General features: G+C 32.9%; 2 protein-coding genes across 3 annotated transcripts; both read left to right on the forward strand.

The window, feature by feature from the left end:
- Window positions 1-92: 92 nt before the first annotated feature.
- LOC133206053 (uncharacterized) lies at window positions 93-18975 on the forward strand. 2 transcript variants are annotated; one of them, XM_061341972.1, is made up of 8 exons: window positions 93-352; window positions 6444-6548; window positions 13609-13728; window positions 14137-14369; window positions 14540-16602; window positions 16772-17052; window positions 17561-17746; window positions 18024-18975. In XM_061341972.1, the coding sequence occupies exons 2-8, from the start codon at window positions 6489-6491 to the stop codon at window positions 18144-18146; spliced, it is 3066 nt and encodes a 1021-aa protein (XP_061197956.1). In that variant the 5' UTR covers window positions 93-352; window positions 6444-6488; the 3' UTR covers window positions 18147-18975. The 2 variants fall into 2 exon arrangements, with proteins under 2 accessions (XP_061197956.1, XP_061197947.1); XM_061341963.1 differs by having other exon boundaries at window positions 95-352; window positions 6444-6638.
- Window positions 18976-20912: 1937 nt separating this feature from the next.
- On the forward strand, window positions 20913-21905 carry LOC133203862 (uncharacterized). Its single transcript, XM_061339664.1, has 3 exons — window positions 20913-21026; window positions 21240-21425; window positions 21855-21905. Exons 1-3 carry the CDS (start codon window positions 20913-20915, stop codon window positions 21903-21905), a joined length of 351 nt encoding a protein of 116 aa, XP_061195648.1.
- The last annotated feature ends 2708 nt before the right edge of the window (window positions 21906-24613 follow it).

Genomic DNA, 24613 nt, shown 5'->3' on the forward strand with positions numbered 1-24613 from the left:
ACCATACTTATTTCTTCTTCAATAGTAATAAAAAGGACTTATAACCTGCAGACCTTTAAATTCTTTTTAGTAATATTCTCCACAGGTTTGCCTGTTTCGAGTTCTATACCCTAGGACGGCTCTGATAACAATGACCAGCGATCCATTACAAGAAGACGATAAAGAAGGTTTGTTTGATATTCTGTCACGTGATGTGTTACCTGCCTAAACACTATTACCTGCGTCAATCGGTGGAAAAAAAGAAAAATCCAATTTTTATGACCGGTGATTTAAAAATGAATTAAATTATTTGACAAACAAATCAAGCGAAGAGATATACTTTCGCGACTCCAAAGGACTCACCGTAGAAGAGGTAAGATTTTATGTTCTATACATCCTACTGTAGAATTACGTTCTTGGCAGGTAAATTAAGTCTTGGGGTACTTGAATCGTTACCAACTACCTGAGTTTATCTCAGAACATGCTTGGATCAACGAAAAAAGAAAACTCAATGAAAGAATGAATTCATTTTAAAAGAATTTTTAGAGTAAATTTGAATTTGGGGCTAAAGAGTACGGTACGCGTTTGTATTTTTGTGATTTATGTAAAACGGGGGTTAAAAGAATAATGCGAACATCATGTTATATCAGAAACGTGTTAAATTGAAGACTGTCCATGCTTTCACAAAGGACTCGTAAAATATGATCAATACACACTAAGTGAACAGTAAAGTAACCCATTAAACGAATCAATACCGGTACATAACTAGTTGCATATATTCCTAAATGGATTAAGGGTTTTTGAATGGCCTTTTTAAATGAACACTGTTGATCTGATTTGGTCACAGAAGAAGACAATAAGATTGTACGATGTACATTCCAAGGACATTAAAGTATAGTGAATTACCGGTATAATTACGTTAGAATAGAATTAGAAATAAAAATGTATGTGTACTTGCTACATGTAAATAATGAATCCCCCCTCCCCCCGTCCCATGCAGATGACATCGAGAGATTCCATATACGTATACACTTATTTAATATTTATGAAGCTTAATTCTAACAGTTATGAAAAATTGATATAAATAATAAAGATATAGCATGAAAATTATTTCGTTTGCTTTCCGGCCTGTCAACCAACAATGTTCTAAAGAGTTAATAAGTTATACAAATTTAGTCCTTAGTACCTAGGGTCTTATGTCCCTATTTCCTTTTGTGAAAAGTTAATCGTTTACTTTAAGGATTTTGATTACGATAGTTTTTCTCTCTCTTATTTAATATATCTACAGAGACATAGAAATTATTCTCAAAATAATTTCTGTTGTATGTCTGTGTAACGCTGAATCACCGCTATCTACTCTGTTGAATTAGACCCGTTTTCTCCTGAGTCATGACTAAAAGATAAAACAAAAAGAGAAGAATCTATTATTTAACAACTTTAGCATGATGGTTATCTTAAAGGACTTTATTGCGCCTTCTTGAATAAAAATGATAGCGATGTGACGATTTCAAAATGTCTTTGAAGATTAAAGCAGCTCGATTGTTTTACTAGTATACCTACAATAATAAAAGACAACCCCCATGCTCTGGCGTTTTTGGACTATTCTTCATTTTATCACTTGATGGATGAAAAATTTAGCGATAATGGATTTAAGTTAGACTGTTACTGTAAAAGATACCACGAATAGCAAAGCTTTCTATGCAAGAAATGTACATGTGTTGTAGTCAGTGAGTGTAAATTAAATGTTCCTAAAACCATTATAATTATATATTATAAGTAAAACAGAATTATCAAGAATCTTCAATTTGAGTATGATTATGGGAACTCGAAAACAGACCCTACAATTTCAACATGCAACCAAAGTATTACCTATTATGGACAAAAGAGCAAAATGTTTTCAAAAATCTCCCCCGCCCCTAAAAATATTCAGTAGTCCTTTTTTTTCGAAATAAATTAACCCATACTAGCTTTTATGAAAAATGAAGTTTTTGAAGAATTAAAGATATGTGTCCTAAGTTATAAGTATTCAGAGCTCGAGTTATACAGTTTCCATGCCTGAGTATGCATACACACTGTGAATTAATAACAGAGGAAATACATAACTTCAAGTATAATGTAACTGTTATACTTCTCTTTTCGAATACTCTAAATATATATATATATATATATATATATATATATATATATATATATATATATATATATATATATATATATATATATATATATATATATATATATATATATATATATATATATATATATATATATATATATATATTACATTTTCAACAGTGAAATACCGTGATTTATTTATTGAATAAAAGTGATATTCTCTCACAGTGTGAAAGGATACCAAAATGATATTCTCTCACAGTGTGAAAGGAAATCAAAGTAAGTAAAAATTAATTTCTGGCCTGTCATAAGATAGAGATATTAACTAAGCATCTTGATAGAGCTAAAGCTGCAAATTTCTTCCCAAAAATGCTGCTAAAATCCTTGCTATGTAATGTTTTCAATCACATAACTGCAGCGCTAAGCTATGACATCTCAACCGCTCAACTAATATGTCAAGCCTATGACAGTGTTAAGAAAAGACAGAGGCAAAGGGAAAATCAAAGAAAATGTAATAAACAGAAAATTCAATGTTTTGTAGATGAATATGGAATTTATTTCACTCGTGAGACAGGATATTTTTTATATTTTCACTCGTGCTTCGCACTCGTGAAAATATCAAAAAATCCTGTCCCACTCGTGAAATAAATTCCATATTCATCTACAAAACATTGAATATCCTCTCTCTCTCTATATATATATATCCTATTTTTTTTCTTTTCTTTGTGTTAAAATTTTGGAAAAGAACTGGGGGGAGGGGAGGCATCGTTTTGATATATTTCTTGCATTTCATAATTTTATACTTGTACATGTATATATATATATATATAGCAACGGTTTATCTATTTGCACGGCTCTTATTTGCACGGTTCTCCTTTGTATTATTCAACTATGAAGTCCTTAACAACAAACCGAAGAAATTAACAAAGTTCATAAATTAAAGCCATAAAATGATAAACGTCGATTTTTTTTACTAGAATGTCATAAAATTATTCGTAATTACCATTTCGAGTTATTTTATGTATTTTTAAGGAGGTCAATGTAAAACCATAAACGTTGACTCTTAAGTGTCTGGTTTCTAGTGTACCTTTGACTTATGTATAATAAAGTATAATTGAGGTTTATTGATGGTGCTGTTTCTACGTAAAAGTTGAATGATGAACAGATAACAAAAATGTTATAAAAATACCAGATCAGATGCCATTAAACCAAAGGTTGTCCAAATATCCAGTTCAATATATCTGAATTTATCAAGTATAGTATTACATTATAAAACATTTTTATTCATGCATCTGCACAATATTCATTCAAATGAGATAAAGATGCACTGTAAATTATTTCTAGACAAATGAAATGTTCTCAGTATTGACAGCAAATTGAATATAGCTATTAAAAGGGCGGGTTTAGAGAAAATGTTCGTGCGTTTGATATAGATGTATACATTATGTAACAACCATAAATAGATCTTTTTGTATCAAAAATCGATTTAAATCTTATATCAGTTTTACTAGATCACTAAGGCATGTGATCGAACATTTATCATGTACACGCTAAAAGCTGTGGCCAAATGTTTCAATTTGCAACAAAGCTTTTCCAAATCAAATTCAATGCATGTATTCATATCAAACAAACGAACATTTTAATCTTGTCTGTTACAGGGAAAAAGTGTCAGTGAAACATCAGTCTTAACTACATTAAATTAAAGTCACAAGAAAACGTTCTAGTAAATTAAAAATCAACTCATGACAAATCACCATTATTCTATTAGGAAATATTTTGAAATCTGACTGGCTGTTTCGCTCTGTTTCAAAGTTTTCATCTATGTACCTCATGCGTAAAAACTAGAGTATTTAGTAGCATAAATTGAGTGAAAACTTGCGAATGTTGAACAAAAATTATGAGAAATGCGACATACTTTGTTGAATTATTTTGACAACCACAAAAACATTACCCGGAAGCTCTTTGGTTGATTGCAAATCGATAGACAATTCGTGTACACAAGATTAACATTTCCAAGTTTATTTAAAGAACAATCGCAGTTATTTAACTTAATCTATTGATAAGGGGCTGTTGTGTCGGGTTGGCAGTAATAGGAAGGTTGCAAAGTGCCAGGAATGTAAAAACAGAAGTGACCTGTTGACGCGAATTTCTTGCTTTGGGAATTGTCTCAGAATCCAGGTATCGTACAAAGGTGTGCAGATATTTTATGAGTTATACAGGAAACAACTTTTATCTTTCTAGAGAGTTATCGGCTTCAAATGAGGTGGGAGTTCTTTTGTGGTTAATTGCTACAATTTTCAAATGAATTTAGAAAATTGTCAAATGAAGTGAGGCTCACTCAGATGACGAATTTTAATGATTTCAACAAGGAAATTTTTTTTCACTGAAAAAAGTCAAGATTAATTTTGAATGAACCCTTTAAAGTTGAACTACATCATGGCACCATCTTTCCGCTGGCTGTTTACTTCAACTTCCAAATCTAATTAAACTTTATCGAAGGGTAGCTTACTTCAGTTTTGTATAGGAACTCAGTCAAAATCCATACTGGGTCAGACCTTATGATTTACAGTGTTGATACCGAGTACTTACTACTTCTATACCCTAACCCCCTAACATAAAGAAAATTTCAGGCCCCGAATGAGAACCTCAGTCATGGAGACATGGTAAGTGCTGGCTTGTAGGTTCCTCATTGCACACTGGCACAAGGCCATAGCAGTTTAGAGATATGCATAATTTTGGCACCTCCTATCTAACTGCATGTCATCTCATAGTACCGTACTTTAACGAGGCATAAAACTAAACAATTGGACGTCTAATATCGTCAGCATCGTAAGTGTGGCCATTGGGTGATTAGTTTCTGTCTCTCATTTGCAGATTTAATAGGGATATCACCATGGTCAGCGTAGAACAGCGAGTTTGCAATAATTGTACAGACAAGATTTTGTTCTTTGTGCAAAATTGTATATCAGACCTGTGTTGAATTACTTAAAAAAATCAATGCATTTATGAATCCAGCAACGCATTATCAAAGTTACGCTACACGCTGAGTAAATATCATATCTATATCACTAAATGTTTTAATATTCGGAGCTAATTAATCAATGCTACCTGGTTCTGCATTATAGACACGGAAAACGGAATAAAAAATCCCCCGTGTGACGACAAAGTATAGCTTTCCTGTGGGGGATGTTATAGTGATCAATATGATTTAATTCTGATAGACAATACGATTCGTAAACCCTTAGAGAGAGTTAATGGTGTACTATTATAACGTTTAGAATACTCCCTCTTCTTGTAGTTGGCGAAAAATAAAAGCATATGACATTGTGGAACTAATTGTCCGAGTTGAATCTATCTGCCTGGACCCTCATCAATAGAAAGCTGCTGATTCAGTTATGGGGGTTTAATAAACTTTATGGAGCTAAACATCTTACGTCTTAAAAACAGAATTTTTGAATAAGCAGTAATGATTTATACGTAAAAAATTGTAATGTGTATTCTTTCGAAATTTTTGAAGCGTTGCAAAATTTTAATTAAAAACAATTATAAAAATCGTCTGCAGGCGGCAAAGTCATTGTCCTAGTACATGTGTTCTCAAACCATTAATGCCCACGTTTAAACATTAAAGTGTTTAAAGTCAAAAAATAATCTGTTTTCAGCAACTGTGTACACTAAATGCTTGGAAGCATAAGAACAATTTTTTGAAATCGTCACGAAGTATTTGAATTTATAATCAAAAGTTTTATTAAATTGCTAGTACAATTGCTTTTCAAACTTGGTGTAACGTATTTACAGTGAAATTATGCGAGTTCGATTACAAAATCCCCCACGTTAGAAATGTATTGTGAGCGTTCAAATTTTAATCTATCTTTCCAAATTATCACATCTGTACGTGTTTGCATAAAACACTTTCAAGTATTGTGAAATAATTGGTAATTGTCAAGAATTTTGAAGATTTGTTCAGAGAATTGCACGACATCTTCTGGTCGATAGATTTATTCAACGAATCATTAGGTTTTGTTGACATTTAGCATTAGATAGTTAAGATAAAAATTCTAGAAAAAATAAAACTATTAAACAACATCAGTATATTTGTGGCTTGTGGCTTCATAACACCAGCAACAACAACAAAATAAGGGATAAATGATAAAGTACTGACCTTGACCTGTGAAATTGACTTCTGAAATAACATGCATTTATTACTCTCATGTTAAAACAAGAAGTGTCTAATTTGTGTTCAAAAGTAAGTTGTGAATTGTGACTGAACAAACAGACTTCTTTTTACATAACATGCTCTGATCTTCTGTTAAGGGGAGTTACTGAGTAGATCAGTTCTTTTTTCGTTACAGATTTGCTGAATATGAAGTGAGAGTCAGCACCACGTGACAGTTGTCATGGGATCGAAACCGTCCACACAACAGGACACGGTGCAGCGCTCATCTTCAGCGCCAAATGTAAAACAATCACTTCAAAACGGGGTCTCCCCGTCAGGCACAGATACACCCTCTAGTTCTCGTAACCCACCCAAATCTGCCGCACCCACTGTGAGTGTTGTACTGTGGCTTTAGTGTAACTAGAGGTAGCTAAAAGTATGAGACAAATAAAAGCATGAAACTTAATGTATCTTGACAAAAGATTTTCAAACTCTATAGCATGTGCATATAAGTAACATATGTGGAATTTTACCATGTCTTTATTAAACTGTTGAAGCATTTAAAAAAAAAAAATAGGAGGTTCTTGGTATATATAAATATATCATGCTGTGAATGAACTTGAATTGTAAATATATATATATATATATATATATATATATATATATATATATATATATATATATATATATATATATATATATATATATATATATAAAGAAAGAAAGAAAGAAACGATTACCTCTAGTTACTCGTGTTTTATGTTGCATCTTTATGATTTATATTGCTTTCAATTTCTTTTATTTGTAGTTTCCTTTTGTTCCACATACTTTTTGTCGCGTCCATTTATGTCGTTTGTGTCATGCACAATGCAATCTGACATTTGAATTTAAGAGATGAATTTAATTTTTGAGAATTCATGAGGACATGAACTACTACGCTTCACGCCGGCATATTTCCAGAAGCGCGTTAGCGCTTCACGATAAATATGCAGACGTGAAGCGCTGTAGTTCATGTACCTCATGAATTCTCAAAAATTAATTCATATCTTATATTTACATTATTTTTCTGATGACTTGCCACATATTTTTGTCATTCAACGATTATTTTTGAAAAAAAAAAAGTTTGCACTATTTTTGGCTTCAATTACATCACAATGGAAAAATTCTTACTCATCCCACGGTAGTTCATGAGAACGTAAACTTTTTCTAATTTGCAAAGAATCAGTTAAGGAAAAATATTTGGAATTGTAAATATACAGCAAATTAATGTTCGCTTTCCCCTGTCTCACATCATTAGACTTTTTTTCATTTAGATCCACGATGCGGAGCGTGACACAGTATCTTCATACAAAAGCTTACATCCTTTACACACTTGGAACGCGGAGCACAAATAGTTGTCTGATATTTAAAAAAAAAATGAAAACCAAACAAGGGAAAAAATATCCTATGTTTTTGTCAATACAATGCACGCTGTTCACAGTACATGTAGTTAAATACCCCGTGCTCCTTTGTTGTATAATCGTTAGAAGCTAGGCATTATATAGAAAGCATGTCTCCAGCCTCTCTGTTTTTGCTTATTTCTTGTTTGTAGATAAATTGATGATTTTAAAGCTAGATCTGTAACTTTTTTTACTTTAACATTCCCTAGCTTTAGTGGGTTACGTGGTTGTAATTATTCTTGCTTTATGTTCTTAGTTCCAGGCAACAAAAGATATTTTTATTTAAATTTTGCCTTCAATACAGTCAATCAGTTCTTGTATTAAATCTTTATTTTCTTAAGATATATGATTATAAAAGTTGTTAATAAGGCAAAACGGAAGCCGATGAAAATTTTCGAGATGCCAGCAATGCGTTGGTCTGTCTCCAATCGGCAGCGCCTTTTCGGTTCCTTCTTTGCGTTTTTTCCAGATAAGACGCAAAGTACATTTTGATCAAAGTCTTTTGTATATATCATTTATTTCTCTGGTCATTTCCTTGGAAGTTACTGGAAATTTTATTTCCTTCCCCATTTCTTTCCATTTTTAACTCACCTCGACTTTTATGTCGGCATGCGAGGCTAGAAAGTTTTGAGCAGATCAAGTTTCAACTCACTGTGACCCCCTTGTGCTGAACGTTGCATGTATGATGTATACACTACACAAAATTGCTAACGCACCACCAAAATAAATTAATATTTTTTTTCTTTTCAAAATTTGTTTATGATGTTTTTGATATATAATTATGTTACTTTAATAAAAAATGAAGCATTTCAATTCTTAAATGATGAATAACAACAATGTTTACTGAAGTGTAACCATTTCATAAAAAAAAAAAAATTAAAAATCGTGTCCATACTTTTTTGGAGGAAAAAAATTCTATTTTTTCTTTGTGGTTGTGTTCCTTATGTTTGTACTAATTAAAAACTCGGCAAAAAAGTTACACCGTATGCGGCGTTTGACCCTAGAAGAGCGTAATAAGGCAGTCAGAACAACTAAAAGATTATTCATTCCTCTAATGAAAAAGTGATGCAAATGAATTAACAATCATAAAAATGTTTACTATAGACATCGACGGCATTAAGTAAGCACCACACAATAAATTCAAGATTGTTCCACAAAACTGGGGCAACCGGAAGTTGGGTGGATTTGGTAAGGACGCCAAGACACTGGATGACTACTAAGTAATATGGTAGTCAATCAGGGTATATTATTTGATTTTTAAGTGGGAGACTGCTCCTGTTGCAACCTCACAGACCACCTTCGGTAATCACCATATCTTCATATCTTGGCAAAAATGGTGCGCAGTGCACGTGGGGAAATTGGTTTTCGGGCAAGAAGGTCCTTTAAGGGTCTTGTCATGACACCAAGACATTTGTCAATCCAACTGTTTTGAAAAAAAGATTGCATATTTTATATACTAGTACCGATCAGGCAAAAGATCAATTCACAAATAAGAATAAGAAGTGGTGCGTTAGCAATTTTGTCCAGTGTAGAGGGATGTATTCAACTAGATAATCTAGTGAATGGCCTGGCTAGAATTTTTGGAGCAGATGCATTCCTAAGTACCGGGGTAACCAAATGCAAAAGTGTACAATTAAGAAACAATTGCATTCTAAACGGCACTTTTGATGCAAATGTGCTCCATGTAAAAGTGTACATTGGCACATTTGCATCAAAAGTACCGTTTAGAATGCAATTGTTTCTTAATTGTTCAAATGTTGCGTCTGACCAAGTTTCTAAAGAGTGGCTTATATTTACGGAGGTAGTTCAGCACTTAATAGATAAAATCTAATTGACTACTTAATGTACTTATATGCATAGAACATATAGGGAAACGATTTAGCTTTAGATACTTTATTTTGTAGGTGTTTAATTAAAATAATATAATGCTGAACGTATGGCTAAATTAATACATGTACGTAAAATTGACCATTCCTTAAATACAAGATACTGTACCTTAATTAAAAATGAAATTTGTCAAATCGAACTTTATAATCTTTGGTTCCTATTTAACAATTTTCATTTTATGTCTGTAATTGGTTTAATACGGTTTTTAAATGACCTTTAAATAAACTGCATGCATTCTAGATAAAGTAAAATATGATCAATAAGCCTTATTTAGGATTACAAATATTTGCCGATAGTGCGAGCGTATGTAAAAGAATATATCCAGTTAATATGTTCCAATGACCCTCATTTCCACTGACCTAACAAAACCTGTATATTTATGTGCCAATGTTCCTTTGGATTCTTACATACTAATCAATATTTGCATGGTTAAATGAAGAAAATAAATATTATATAGAAAAGCTAAGCATATTTTATGAAATATATTATCAAAGAATTAATTAAAACCGATTGTAGTCTATGTCATATTTAAATCGATTATTAAATATGTGTTATTATAGTGATATCGATCGGAACATCTGATTGACCTTATATATGTAGCTGAGAGCAAGATAACACTATTTCTTATATCAATATGAAATGTTCTGGTTTCCAGGAGCAAACTGCGGTAGTAGTTATTGAACATTACAGATTAAAAGTATTTCTAAAAGAACAGCTTTTGGTCTAAGTGTAATCCTCAATATCATATTCCCTTTCATTTTGGTAGGGGGTCCTTACAGGGTTTCACAGCATATGACCTTGTCTTTAAAACTGGTTACAAGTATGGCATAAAGATTACACAGCAACTGAAACCACAGATATTAAAAAAGAAGTGTTTCGGATATATAGATATGTATAATGATTGCTAGTATTATGAATAGCAAGAAGTGTACATTTAAATTGAATTATTTGAACCTTTCAGAGTGGAAAAGATGAAATAAGAAGCATTTCACAAGAAACAGATGATGAGGAGGTTGTAAAAAGAGCGTGTTTTATTTTAGGTTGAGGGCGTGCAGCACAAGTAGAAATGCTTCGTTCAACTTTCTTTGAATTTGTAAATTCATGGAAAGTTCAAAGTTGTTCGTTGCATTAACTTTGACCTTTTACACATGGTGATTTTGTGTACCTTTTAGTATATTCTGATATGCACATTTCCTCTTATTTTTACCACATCTTTCATAAGCCTGGTTTTGGTATGTCCCTTTTCTTATACATTTAAATGGTACTGTACATGTATTATTGTTGCGTGAAAGTTGATCTGAAGTTTAAACAGTTAAATGGAATCAAAACAAGAAAGTGGAATTCATTGTTATCTTCGAGTGAAATTTTAAACGAGAGAAATCCATTGTATGATTTTTCTTGGGGTCATGGATTTCGTCACTAGCACATTCTCTTGGAATTGCTGTATAGCAAATGGTAATGGCGTGTTTCAAAGCAAATTTGGACTAGCTTGAGGAAAGGTTTACGGAAGCGCTTGTGTATACGTTAACTATATAGATTTTTCTTTTGTGTTAAATCAGAACCGGCCGTTTTTTTCTTTTTTCATACCACATATAATATCAATAAGTTCCCATTGATTTTAGCATCAAAATGATTGTCATCCGATAAAATCTGTGCATTTCAACATAAGCTACTGTTAGGATAATGTCGGGAAGAACCGAAAAACCCATTAAGTCCAAGGTATGGCTATTTTACTGAATCAGATTATTTATTTTTTAATTTAAATTCGATTCCTTCATCATTTACGTAAATGTACTGATAACTGGACTTGACCACTGCCAAAGTATTGGATGTTGAAGGTGGTTAATTCTACCAAAAATTGTGACATTTGTTTGAAGGCCCATTTTCTTTAAAGGAAAATGGAATAGCCTTATATCTCTCTATCAAGAGTTCAATGTCAAAGTATAATATATTAACCTCTTCAGAAAATGCTATTGCCAATGAAGTTTAACATAGATACGTCTTGATGCGAGCATTTCAATCGTTTATATTATTGCATTTTTGACAGTCTTGTGACGAACATTGTTCTCAAATACAGGTATATAGTCTTGAATACTATGGATGACTTTTTACCTTAACCATTTCATGGACAGATACGTCTAGGTACTTTCATTTCAACAGCGTCAAAATTGTTTTAGCCTAAATGATATGGATCTTATGTTTTGCCCATTTTCTTGCTGAGCATTTCAGGATTTTTATGCCCCATGAAGAATACGACTTGGGCTTATAGTGTTTGTCATGTCCATCTTCTGCCCTCCCGTTCCTCTCTCCTTACGTTTGACTCAGTTTCAAAGAAACTGTTCAAGAGATTTTAATCAAACTTCAATTCATACTAAGATTAATATTAATAAGATCAATTCAAATGTGCCATAATTTCCGGACCTTGTCCTTCCTGTGACCTTGACCTTACTATTCCTTATTTGGCGTTCAGCTCGGTTTCAAAGAAACTGTTTCATGTTATTTCATCGAACTTTATACACTGATACAGATTGTTTAGAGCATTCCAAAGATCTTATAATTTTCTTTCCCAAGCCTTTCCTTTAACTTTGACCAAACTGTTTTCAGTTTACCTTATCTTTAGAGAAAAAAATGTTCAAAGTCATCGAATTACATTCATGCAGGGATGTCGGCAGTCCCGTTTGGGGTGGACATTTTGCGGGTTCTGTGGTTCCTTCTTTTTTCATATGTTACTATTAGCTCTGTCTGAAGAAACAAGGTACATTTACTTATCTTCTTTCTTGCATATCAGTAAATGTACATTGACTTTTGTTGAATGCCATACTAAAATAAAACCTCCTTATGAGTGCCTCGGGGTATTTCCTGATGTGAAAGCTTAAGTTTAGTAATGTATAATTCCGTATAACCCTGATATTTTTTATAAGATAAAATCATTAAATGTGCTTGTAACCCGTGAGACTCACTGAGGAAAACACCGGTATCTACCAGACCATGTTCTGAATCAATATTGATAAATATTGATATCAAATATTGGACAAAAAGCTACAGATTCTTCAAAGGTTAAATTACATTTGAAAGGGTCGCCATCAAATGAAAACGTTTAATGGTATAATGGATTACGTAGGGAGATTCAAAAAGTAAACTTTTTTGTATGAATACATCGTGTTCGATTTCCTCTCAGCAGCAGAACTTTAATGAAAAAAATCTGCCGTTGTTTACATTTAGGTATTAAAAATTTATAAACAGATCGTAATTACCACCCTACTCTTCTTTCGAGACATCATCAGCTGATCAACCATTCTGTAAATCTTTTTAATAGCAATATCAATTTGGTGTAATCACATTTTCCAATTTCAACCCTATAATGCATACATGTAAAATATTTATTTATTTTACTGTGTTTCAGTTCAGAGAATTGACGTATGCAGACAAATGTCTTATCTTGTATTTATTTAATATTTTAATCTTTAATTTATAGCCTTTACTTTTTTACAATGTAACTTTAGCCAAAGAAAATATTTATGAAACGACTCGGTATCAATATTTTGATTGATTTCTTTATAGCTCTAGTTTTTAGACCAGAAGAGTTCATGCATTGGTAATCAGTTCGTCGACCATTCACCTTTTCTTCCGTCTACCTGTTTGAAAACAAATTTTCTAGAAGCTAGATTTTTTATCCAAGATTTAAATAAAACATGGTACACAATCATACAAAATACATCAAGGTACATAAGTCTCTGTGTGTATTAATTTCGAACAAAAAAGTTTTGCCTAGTACATGTGTACTTGAGACAGAATAATCAGTGAAATCATGTCAAAATAATACCCCCTCCCCCCCCGTTATGGTATGATTTTTAGTAACCATTCAACACAAGGAGACTACATCAAGATACTCCGTACATAAATCTGTATCTATATGATTATCCCCCTAAGAAACATTGTAAATACCGCTGGGTCCCCAGAGGTCTTGGTATCATGGTGAAAAGAACTTCAGGTGTTTAAAAAATCTCATAACGATAAATTTGTGCGATATTTTAGGGGAGAAAACCACCACCCTATCACAGCAGGCAGATCCCCCCGCCCAAACCGCCGAAGACCTTGAAGGATGATATCTTCAGTTTGGAGAAGTACAAGTTTGTCGATGATTATGTCCTCAATGTAAGTGCTTGTCTTTATTTAGGGTTTGGTTTTTGAGATAGCTAGGATTTTTTTAAGAATTCAATTTATAAAATACATCATATCTTGATTTTTTTATCAGGCATTAAGAATGATCACTTTTAATGATAAAAGGAATTATAACTATTTTGGTTGTAGTTATTTTGCTTATGAAACATCACAAAGAGTGTAACATATCGCGGATTCCAATCCACTACCACCACACCACTTCTGTTACCATTTTAGAAACGTTAAAGATGACATTTTACATGTCTACAGTGCACGATTCAATCCGCATTGAATGTTCCAGGCTTATCCCCTCTTACGTTTATCGTTCGTCCCTCCATGGATTAATAATTTGCACTATATCATTCATACCCATCCCAAGCTCATTTTTTTTTCATTTTTCAGGCTCCTCCTAGGCTCCTTATGGGGTCATTTAAGGAACTCATCCGATACTTGACGGCGGAGGAAGACTGGGATGATGTTGCCAAGGCGCGCGCCATTTTCCGATGGGTGACAGCCATTGATGTGTACAGTCTCAAGGTGGACAGCGACCCTCCCACGCATTCACCCCTTGAGTACTTCACCAAAATCCAAAAGAATCAAGGAAATCATGCTCACCTGGTGTCAGGATTGTGTCAGTAAGTGATATATTTGCCTCTGTAATATTCCGCATAAATATTTTTTGAAGAAAAAAACTTTCTAGATTATTACTAGTATGTCAACTATTAAAAAAACATTTTGAATGTGATTTTACCCGATTTCGCCAACCTACATGTAAGTCTAACATTGTCTGGAATTGTTTTTGTAGAATGGCAGGTTTACCTTGTGTCATAGTAAGTGGTATGAACAAAAGTGCTGCCTATGAAATTGGCAGTAAATGTGAAAGGAAGAATATGGGTGCACAATGGAATGCCGTGTATATCAAAGACGACTGGAGATTCATGGATGCATTTTGGGCCTCAGCCTGTGTTGTTGGGAAGAAGTCGAGTGAGTGGACACTTGTTGACAATGACGGTAACGTTACACAAGAAGACGAGGAGGAATCGGAAGGGGAGACACAGCATCGTGTAAATGAATTCTATTTTCTGCCCAATCCCGACCAGTTAATATGGACACATTTCCCTGATGAGCAAGACTGGCAACTGTTAGAAAAGCCAGTTACAGTCAAAGATTACGAAGGTCACGTGTATGTAAGGGAGAGGTTCTACTATCTGGGAATTAACTTTACACCAAAGAGTGAAACTAAATGTGTACTTACGGCAAAAGATGGAGAAATATCTCTTCCTTTCTCGTTGCCTGCAGATCGAAGTGAATTCTACAGGTTCAAATACATGCTTTATAAGAATAAGTCTGCTGGCGGGAATCAAGCAGATGTCAATCTAGATCGGTTTGTGCTGTTTGAGCACACAGCAGAAAGTCTTCGATTTGCATTAAGATTTCCTCTACAAGGAAAATTCAAAATGGATATTTTTGGGCTAGACGTGCGTGAGTCGGATATCTTTGATTTGACCTGCACATATCTCATTAATTGTCCAGAAGCACAGAAGAATTGCCTTCCATTGCCAGACTGCCCGCCTATTGGTTGGGGTTTTGGTGGTGACGCCAAAAATGCAGGATTGGAAGCAAAATCTCACGATGGTGCGATCATCATCACAAAGGACGGAAAAGTTGAAATCAAACTGGGTGCACATAAAGACATTCGTCTGCATCAACTTTTGAAGAATACAATAGTTGATGAAGCCACTCTTAGTAAGTATGCAGTGATAAGAGAAGAGAATGGAGAATTCATTGTAGACCTAAGATTACCACAAGGAGGAGAATACGCATTGAAATTATATGCAAACGAAGAAGGGGAAGACGGAGAAGCTGGCAATGTCTTGAATTATCTCATCAAATGCAACGAGAAAAACCTGTCCAACAAGCCATTCCCGAACATTACTGATGGTTTCATAGGCAAAAAATCAATCGCTGATGCTTTGGGTGTAAAAGCTTTATCCCATAAGGATAGCAAACTTCATTCAAAGGACGGAAAATTAAAGCTGGAGTTTCAGGCTAAAAACAACATGGAACTTGTCTGTGAGCTTCACAGCAACGATCCCAATGCCACAAAGCATATGAAAGTTTATCCCAAGGAAGTCAACGGCAAGTGGGTATTTGATATAGATATGCCCATAGAAGGGGAGTACTCGGTGAATATCTTCGCCAAAAAGAAAGGCGATGACAACAAGAGAATTTATAATGTACATTCCTACATGGTTCAATCAGATGGTCATGCTCTAGAAAATGGCGAGGATAATGAATCGAAAGATGGGGATGACTCAAAAGAAGAAATCAAAGTGGTCACGGAAACAGTCCAGACGTCGGAGAAAGAAATCCTGATACCAGTGCCTAAAGGTTTCGACAATGTGGTCGCCTGCCTTCATAGAAGACATGCAGACGATCCTCCCAATGCCCAGGAGCTGGAATTCATGGAGCAAGACGGAATGAAGCTGTTCAAAGCTACGTTCGATGAGTTTGGAGAGTACATAATGGATCTGTATCAGAAAGATGAAAATGGGCAAGTGAAGAACATAGCGAGGTATCAAGTCAACAGAAAACCAGCATCTGAGCTGTACCAGGATGACGCACGATTGCTGATGGATCAGTTACAAGCCGACATGAAACACAACCGCGAGGAGGAAGAACACAAACAGGACGAAGCAGACAAGGAACTAGGGGCTCTCAAGAGAGCCATTCAAAAGGCGATGGACCTTAAGGACCCAGGGATGCTGGAAAGGAGCATTGCGGACTTCGAAGCAACCAACCCCCCAGAGAATGATAAATTGTTACTAAAGGCAAAGAGGCTTCTAGAGCTTCTTAGAGCCAAAGAAGGTATAAACAAATGCATTTTAAGACGGTATAGAAATACGGGTATACAATATTTCCTGAATATTATTATTTAAATAAGGAATTTAGTTTTTAGGAGAAGGATGAAGACAAGAATTCAAAAGTGAACATATTTCAGTAAACACGTGAATGAACAAACTATCTTTTTTTTCAGAGCTGAATACTGCATCACACAACAGAAGCTTGGAGGAATTGGACAAAGCAATCGCCCGCGCCAAAGCCGCTAATTACGATAGTCTTCTAGACCTTCAGATTGTCATGGCAGGTCGTCTCAGGGATCAGCTGCATAGAATCGAAAGACTCCGCCACTCTGTTCTTAATATGGACAACAGAACCATAGCCGAGATTCGCACCTACGGCAATCCGCCAGATGGCGTTCACCAGTCACTACAAGCTGCGTTCTTGTTACTGGGACACTCCAAAAAGGATGTCAAGGTCAGGCTAAATTAATGAAAATGTTGTTGAATTATTCATTTCACATAAAAGTCAATTTAAGTGTTTTGAAGATGAAACTAATTGTACGAATTATGGCTGTGTATTCTATGCCTGCATTCAAATTACTCGATGTTTAGATTTAACTTTGCAGTTTAACAAATTGTTCGACAGAAGGCAGTAACTAGGGCGTATACAAGAATACAGAATACGAGAAAGTCCAGTATCATCTGTGTGATTAGATATATAATTATATAGATACCGAATTGATTTCCTAAACAGGCCTTTCATTTAAAAAGGATTTCAATGCTTTTTGAATTTATTTAAGCTATATCCAACTTAGAATTTTTGCATATAAGCAAAGTTTGTCCTAGTATCAGCCTGAAAGAAAAGGACAGAAAAGAACATTCTTTTTTAAAAAAGATACTAGTATACAAATGTCATTGGTTAAGAACCAGCATTGAATGTAATCAATGCAATAAAAGAACACTTTTGAAAATGTATATTACAGGTTTGGAAGACATGCCAGAGCATCCTGGGTAAGACAGGCCGGGAGTCAGTCATGCGTCACATTTCGGCCTTTGACCCAAAAGACTGCTATCTTGACGTGGCTCAGTCAGCTAAAGTAGTGATTGAACCCTACTCACTTGAGCAGATCCGTGACGTCAGCGCCGGGGCCGCGACCTTCTTTGTTTGGGTGAGTAGAAAAGAATTTTTTTCTAAAAAATAAAGTGGGGGGGGGGGGTTGATAATTATTCTCTCCTCTGGTAAAATTTAGATTTATTTTGTCCGGATTAACTATGGAATGACTTTAAAATCTTTGATGTGAGTAGGTATCAATTTAGTTTTAATTAAACCACTAAAATTGGAATATATATATATATATATATATATATATATATATATATATATATATATATATATATATATATATATATATATATATATATATATATATATATATATCTTAACAGGCGAAAGGAATGATTGAAGAAGTAGAAGCAACTGGTGGAGCCGAGAGACCAGACGACAAAATGAAGGACAAGTCCACCACTAAAAAGGGAAATGCAGGAGGCGCAAAGAAAAAGAAGAAATAGACAACCAGAATGTTACCTACATAGACGGGAACTTATGGATCTGATTGGTTGTGTAAAAGACAATCAGTGTTAACTGTTAGGGACCACGTGATGCCTTCATCAATATTTATTTTCTTCTTTTTTTTTTATCAGAAGAAGCCTGAAAGAAGAATAGTTGTAATTGTTTACATGCTGTGATAGGTTTGAATCTTAACCGTTTGTCTTGCTTACGGTTTAAAAATATCAAGTGAGGATTGATATTTTTATTTTATTATTATTATTATTATTTTTTTTTTTTGCTTATATTGTTTATTTTTCTTGAAGCTTGGCACATTGTATTTAGTTTAAATCAAGGGTATGGAATAGAGTTTTATAATATTCACGTACATATCTCTCTACTACAGCAAATAATAAACTGTGCCTGTTAAGTTTGGTTTATATGAAAAGTTTGATTTGATGGCATATATGCTTGTCAATAATCTTGCTAAGATTGAAGTATTTTTATTATGCAGCTAGTAAACAAAAATTGTTACAATCTATTTATTAAGCATATCGTAACTTGTATTTTGAGATATATTTAAAATTTTAACTTTGTTGTTAATTGAAAAAATTATTAACCTCGATTAATTATTGATTGATAAGATTTGAGATAGTTTATTTATTACATTGCCATAGAAAACATTTATACAATTCACTCCGTCCGGTGTACTTCTTGCACAATCTTTTCAGATCTGGAGTTGGTTTGTTATATAGACACTTAAAGAAAATTCCGTCCAAAATGTAATTTGACCTTAAAACATTTTCTTTTTTGTTACTTATACAAGTAGTTTAATAAATGCATCATCATTAATAGCATTGCGTTGTTGGTAAATTCTGTGATTGAAGGAACAAAAAATGTTTTGAATTTTCAAAACGAAGCAGTTTTAGATTGCAGATTATTCATAAGATGTTGAAAATGAAAACAGTAACTGATCACGAAGTAGAAAAGGTTGCAGGGAAATCTCTTTTTAAACTAAGTTGCATCAGACGTATTTGTATAAACAGTTTTATACAATAAATAAGTCGGGCAACATCTCCATGGCAAAAGATTAAATTGGATATACCCGCATTAAGCTGTATTTTTTAAGGTCTATATACCGGTATATTACGTTGCCTATGTGCTACACCAAAATATTTTGGAATAACTGGATATACCTGCATTTAGCTGCATTGTTTTATTGACTTGATCAACTTGGCGGAAAAGGCCGAATGATGTCGCTATTGGCTGAAGCGGTGAAAGTATTCTTCTTTGAGGTATATCCAGAGGGGTAAAAATAAAACATGTATTAAGAATGGATTACTCTTATATACACATGGAAGCTCATATAACGAATAAACAATCTTTTAAGAACCCTCTCTACACTGCACACGAAAGAGTTCAGATTCTGTTGCATTTTTCTGCAGTTAGAGTGATCTACCCTTAGATCTAAATTTCAATGAATTGAAATACAGTGTTTTACTGAATTTGTAATCAATTCAAGTATTCTTAACATTTTAAAAGGCCAAGATAAATTAATTGAATGATTTATTTTACATGTATTTTCTTCATGGAAGTAAACAACTGTGATTTCTGTTCATTGATACTTGGCTGTGTTTGAACATTTTTCCTGGGGGTAAATGCGTACCATGTATATTGAAAATTAAATAAATAAGCTCAATATTTATTCAATATAATTTTCTCAATATAAAAAAAAAACATTTTGCACTGGTGTGTAGAGGGTCCTTAAGATCTGAATGATTTTCAGACGAATTGTCCGAATCTAGAATAAATCAAATATTGCTAGAAGTGTCTCACTTGGATCCCCCGTACCAATTCCAGTACCCGCCCAGAAATCCGAGGATTTGATAGCACCATTTTACACTTTAAAAATCCCAAATATAATCGTGATTATCTGTTTGAATTGTTAATGGAGACCCTGCTTGTGTGTTTGATATTACCAAGGAGATACATCAGCCATATTTTAGGTGCACCAAGTGAAACATTTCTGTACAATAAAAAAGTTATTAGATACAACATAACATTAAGAAATGATATATTGATTTCAAAAGATATAATGTGCATTAATAAGTATTTAGCAAACTGATAATATGCAGGCCTATTTAAAATTATTTCGAAATACAGCTGTCATTAACGTTAATCATGATACAGTAATAATCCTTTGCTGTTAAAAAGAAATCTTATCACGTACGGCTAGTTATATACTAGTATTCTGGGTTTAGAAATAAAGCTTGTCATGCGTGTTTGGCATCTTCCCGGTTAGATATACGCCTCTTTCCCTCTTCATTATTGTGGATAAAATGATTACTATTCGTCTTATTTGCGTCAAAACTTGAATACTTCTGTGCTACCAGACATTAAATTTTCCATAGCTGAATAGGATCTAATTCACGATTTATCAATGGCATTACATTTGAGTTTTTAATATAACTTTTCTTATAAACATGTTTCTTTTTTAAATTTCAGAGACCTAATTTATTCGTAAAATTTTCCAGAGGCGGATATCCCCTATAAAGCATGATTATATTACCATTGTTTATCATTTGTTAGGTTAACTATTTAAAGAGACCTTAGTTGTTCTAAGACCCTTACTTGTTAAGTGGACATACCTATATGTATGGATTAAAAGTGGATTGAAGTTTTAAATGAATTAAAAAGTAAACAGCCAAGTAAATGATTATACGACAGATAAGTAAAACACTTACATATTTTAACTAAAAATGGGAAGATTTCATTGAACAGGGCAAAAAATGGAGCAAAAGACGATTGTCGAGTTGCGGCGCCTTAATTCACCACCTCGTGGTGTTGACGATGTGGTAACAGCTTTCTTGTTACTTTTGGAATATCCCCCGAACGAAGTAAAAGTAAGAATAAAGTTATAATCAATATTGCATTGATGTAAAAGTATAAGTTTAAAATAATTACAATATTAATTAAAACTAAAAAAAAATGTATTATACATTTCTACTCAAAAATCAAATATATATTATAGTAAATATACATATACATCTCTTCTTTATATTCAAAAATGTAATTTACACCTCTACTCAAAAGTAGGAAATGTAACAATGTTTCAGGATTGGAATAAATGTAAGAGTATTTTGTCCAGGACTGGAGAGAAATCAGTTATGACTAAAGTGTCTCATTTTGACCCTTTGTACTGCTCCCCAGAAACTGCCCAGAAGTCAGAGGACTTGTTAGCACCATACACGATAGAAATCGTCAGGAACAAAAATCTCTATGCTGCAAAAATGTACACATGGGTAGGTTTCATAATAGATTATGTTGAACTTACTCAAAGGAATATATTACATATGTTCTAATTATAGGAATCATCTGCATCTCACGTGACACTTTAAGAATTACATAAACACTGATATTTAAAAAAAATTATTTTCTCGATTCGATTAATATACCCTTTTTTTCTTTATTTATAAATTTAATTTCTATCGATTAGTTTCATTAAATTTTTAATTGTTGCATTGAAGTCTTCATATTTTTTCCCCAAAGAAAATATCATTATATGATTGTATTATTTCCAAAGACAATTGAATTTAGGATTACATGTATGTTCAAGTACAAAACTTGGTAAGAAATTTTAGATAGTTTAAGACTGTAAGCACCGAAATAAGCCCAAATTCTTTTTTTTTATAATTTCTATCTTATATATATTATTTCTTCATTTCTTAAAGACAAAATCAATGATAGAAGAAGTGAAGGCGAGCGGTGGGGTTCAGAAATAGCCAACACAGCGATTTTCCTAAACGAGGTTGAAAAGGAGATGTTTTCCTTGGACAGCAATATGATGAAGTGTGTATTGGGTTACAGACAAACACACAAAGGAGGATATACTAGTAATTCTAGTATTTAACAAACAGAAAAGTCAACCCTCTCTTAATGTAGATATTGAACTACTAGAAAACTAGTTATCAGATTATGAAGAACTGATTAAACTCACAAAGAAGTCTAAGACTATATGTTATAATTGATTAATGTCCACAACATCACTTAAATGTAATAGGAAGAAAAATGTGAGATTCTTCGTTAATAAACTAAGTCCCTAGTCGGCTCCCGGAATTGCCTATGGGCATTTATTGTAGATATTTTAAAGAGGTTTTTTTTTTTTTTTTTTTTTTTTTTTTTTTTTTTTTTTTTTTTTACAGAATATTCCTTATTTTACGTTCTTGCTTTATTATAACCATATTTTTACCATGTGTTGATTTCAGATTGTGTTGTTTGTATGTTGTGCTTCTTTTGCTAATATTATGTGCTTTATTTATGCCATATCCTCATACAAATAGACCGAGCAAATCTAGAAAATATAAGGCACGATCTTGAAATCCAGTCTGAAAATTGAACATTTATGTTATAGTACTTGTTTATTTTGTTGTTTTCCACAAACATCAGGATGAAGTAGGAAATGTTTATCATAAAGATTTATTACTTCAATTGAAAAAAACATAGTTAATAATTAAAGTAATAATTCAAAAGAGAACATATAATTATAATCCCCCATTACCTTATATCAATTTTATTCCAGTAGGTCTGATGGGATATTGATATATATGTATTAAGATACTCTTCATTTAAAACCACATTGGAAACTTATGGTGGCATATTTCTGCCCCTACAAGCAAAAATTTATGTCAACATGAAACATAATTATGTAGACATGCGACTTACCAATCTCTTTAAAGAATCTAATTTTAATGTTGGTAAACTTGCTTACTAACGCCATTATATGACATCAAACAAGCAAGATGGAGCATAATTATGTTAACACGCGACTTATTTATGCTAACATGCGAGTTAATTATGTCGATATGCACTTATTTATGTCGACATGCAACATAATTATGTTCAAATGCGAGTCAATTATGTTAACATGCGAGATATGTATGTTGACATGCAACTTATTACCTTGCATGTTGACATAAATATCGTGCATGTTAAAATATAACTCGCATGTTTACATAAATAAGTTGCATGTCTACATAATTATGCTGCTTGTTAACATAAATAAGTCCCATATAAACATAAATAAGTTGCATGTTGAAATAGTTAAGTCGCATTTTGACATAAAAAGAGGTTAAGATCTAGTAAATGACTTTAGACTAACTTTTTGGTGCTAGATCCATTATGACGTCATAATCAAATTTAACTTTCTTTTTCCCGTACTTTACGGCTCCAATAGAATTATTTTGAAAATAAAGTATTTTCATTGAATTCTACTTGAAATCATGTGAAAAGTAATCCGGAAACCTATATTCAATTTAATATTATTTTAAAGAAGAGACCAAGAACATACAAATTACCGTTTTCTGAGAGACTGTAGGCAATCTGGATACATTTCCTTTGTCTGATATGGAAAAAACTTCCATATTCATGACTGGTTTTCTTAATATTTCATTGAAAATGACAGTTTAAAATATGATTTCTCGTCTTGTTCATCTACAAATTGTGCCCCGAAACAACTTATCTGACCAAACTTAAGTTATAAAGCATCATTAAAGGAATTTATTTCTCAAATTTGAGAAATCTGTAGGCACCTTTCATTTACTAGATCTTGACCTTAAGGACATACGCAACGTACCTTACCTACTGATAATTTTTCAAGATATTCTTAATTTAAGATTATAGTGTCATCAGATGTTCGTAGAAAAAAAATCAGCATGCATTACCAGGGGTTTTTAAAAGATATCAATTGATGAAAATTCTTGTATAATTCAAAGAAAAATATACAAAAATTACTGAACATATATTCTAAATGTTTTGTGAATCCAAACTTGTTTTAGAAGAAGTTTACAGCAGCATACATAGACATTAAAATGTAGCACACAGTTCCTTTAAGTATTGGAACTCTTCAACTCCAGGGGAAAAGACAATAAAGTTCAAACTACGTTGCGTATGTCCTTAAGCATAATTACATTGCATGTTGACATAAATAAGTCGCATGTCTACATAATTATGTTGCATGTTAACATAATTCAGTTGGATGTTATATACGGGTGTAAGTAAGTAAGTAAGTTTACCTACATTAAAATTAGATTCTGTAAAAAGATTTGTAAATTGCATGTCTACATAATTATGATGCATGTTAACATAATTTATCTTGCATGTAGGGGGCAGAAATATGTCACCATAGAAACTGAACAATATGGGTAATTATTTCTTAGTAGAAAACTACAACTTCGAATTGTTGGCATATTTCTACCCCCTACATGCAAGATAAATTATATTAACATGCAATAAAAGTATGTCAACATGCGAGAAAAGTAAGTCAACATGTAAAATAATAATGTTGACAAGCAAGTTACAAATCTTTTTTGAGAATGTAATTCTAATGTTCCTAAACTTCCTTACTCACGTCAGTATGCTACATCATACAAGCAAAGTGCAACAGAATTATATTGACATAAGACTTATTTATGTTAACATGCAAGATAATTAT

The sequence above is a fragment of the Saccostrea echinata genome, unplaced genomic scaffold (genome assembly GCF_033153115.1).
Source record: "Saccostrea echinata isolate AGI-Se365-2 ecotype Australia unplaced genomic scaffold, CSIRO_AGI_Sech_v1 ptg000002l, whole genome shotgun sequence".
NCBI classification, from domain to species: Eukaryota; Metazoa; Mollusca; class Bivalvia; order Ostreida; family Ostreidae; genus Saccostrea; species Saccostrea echinata.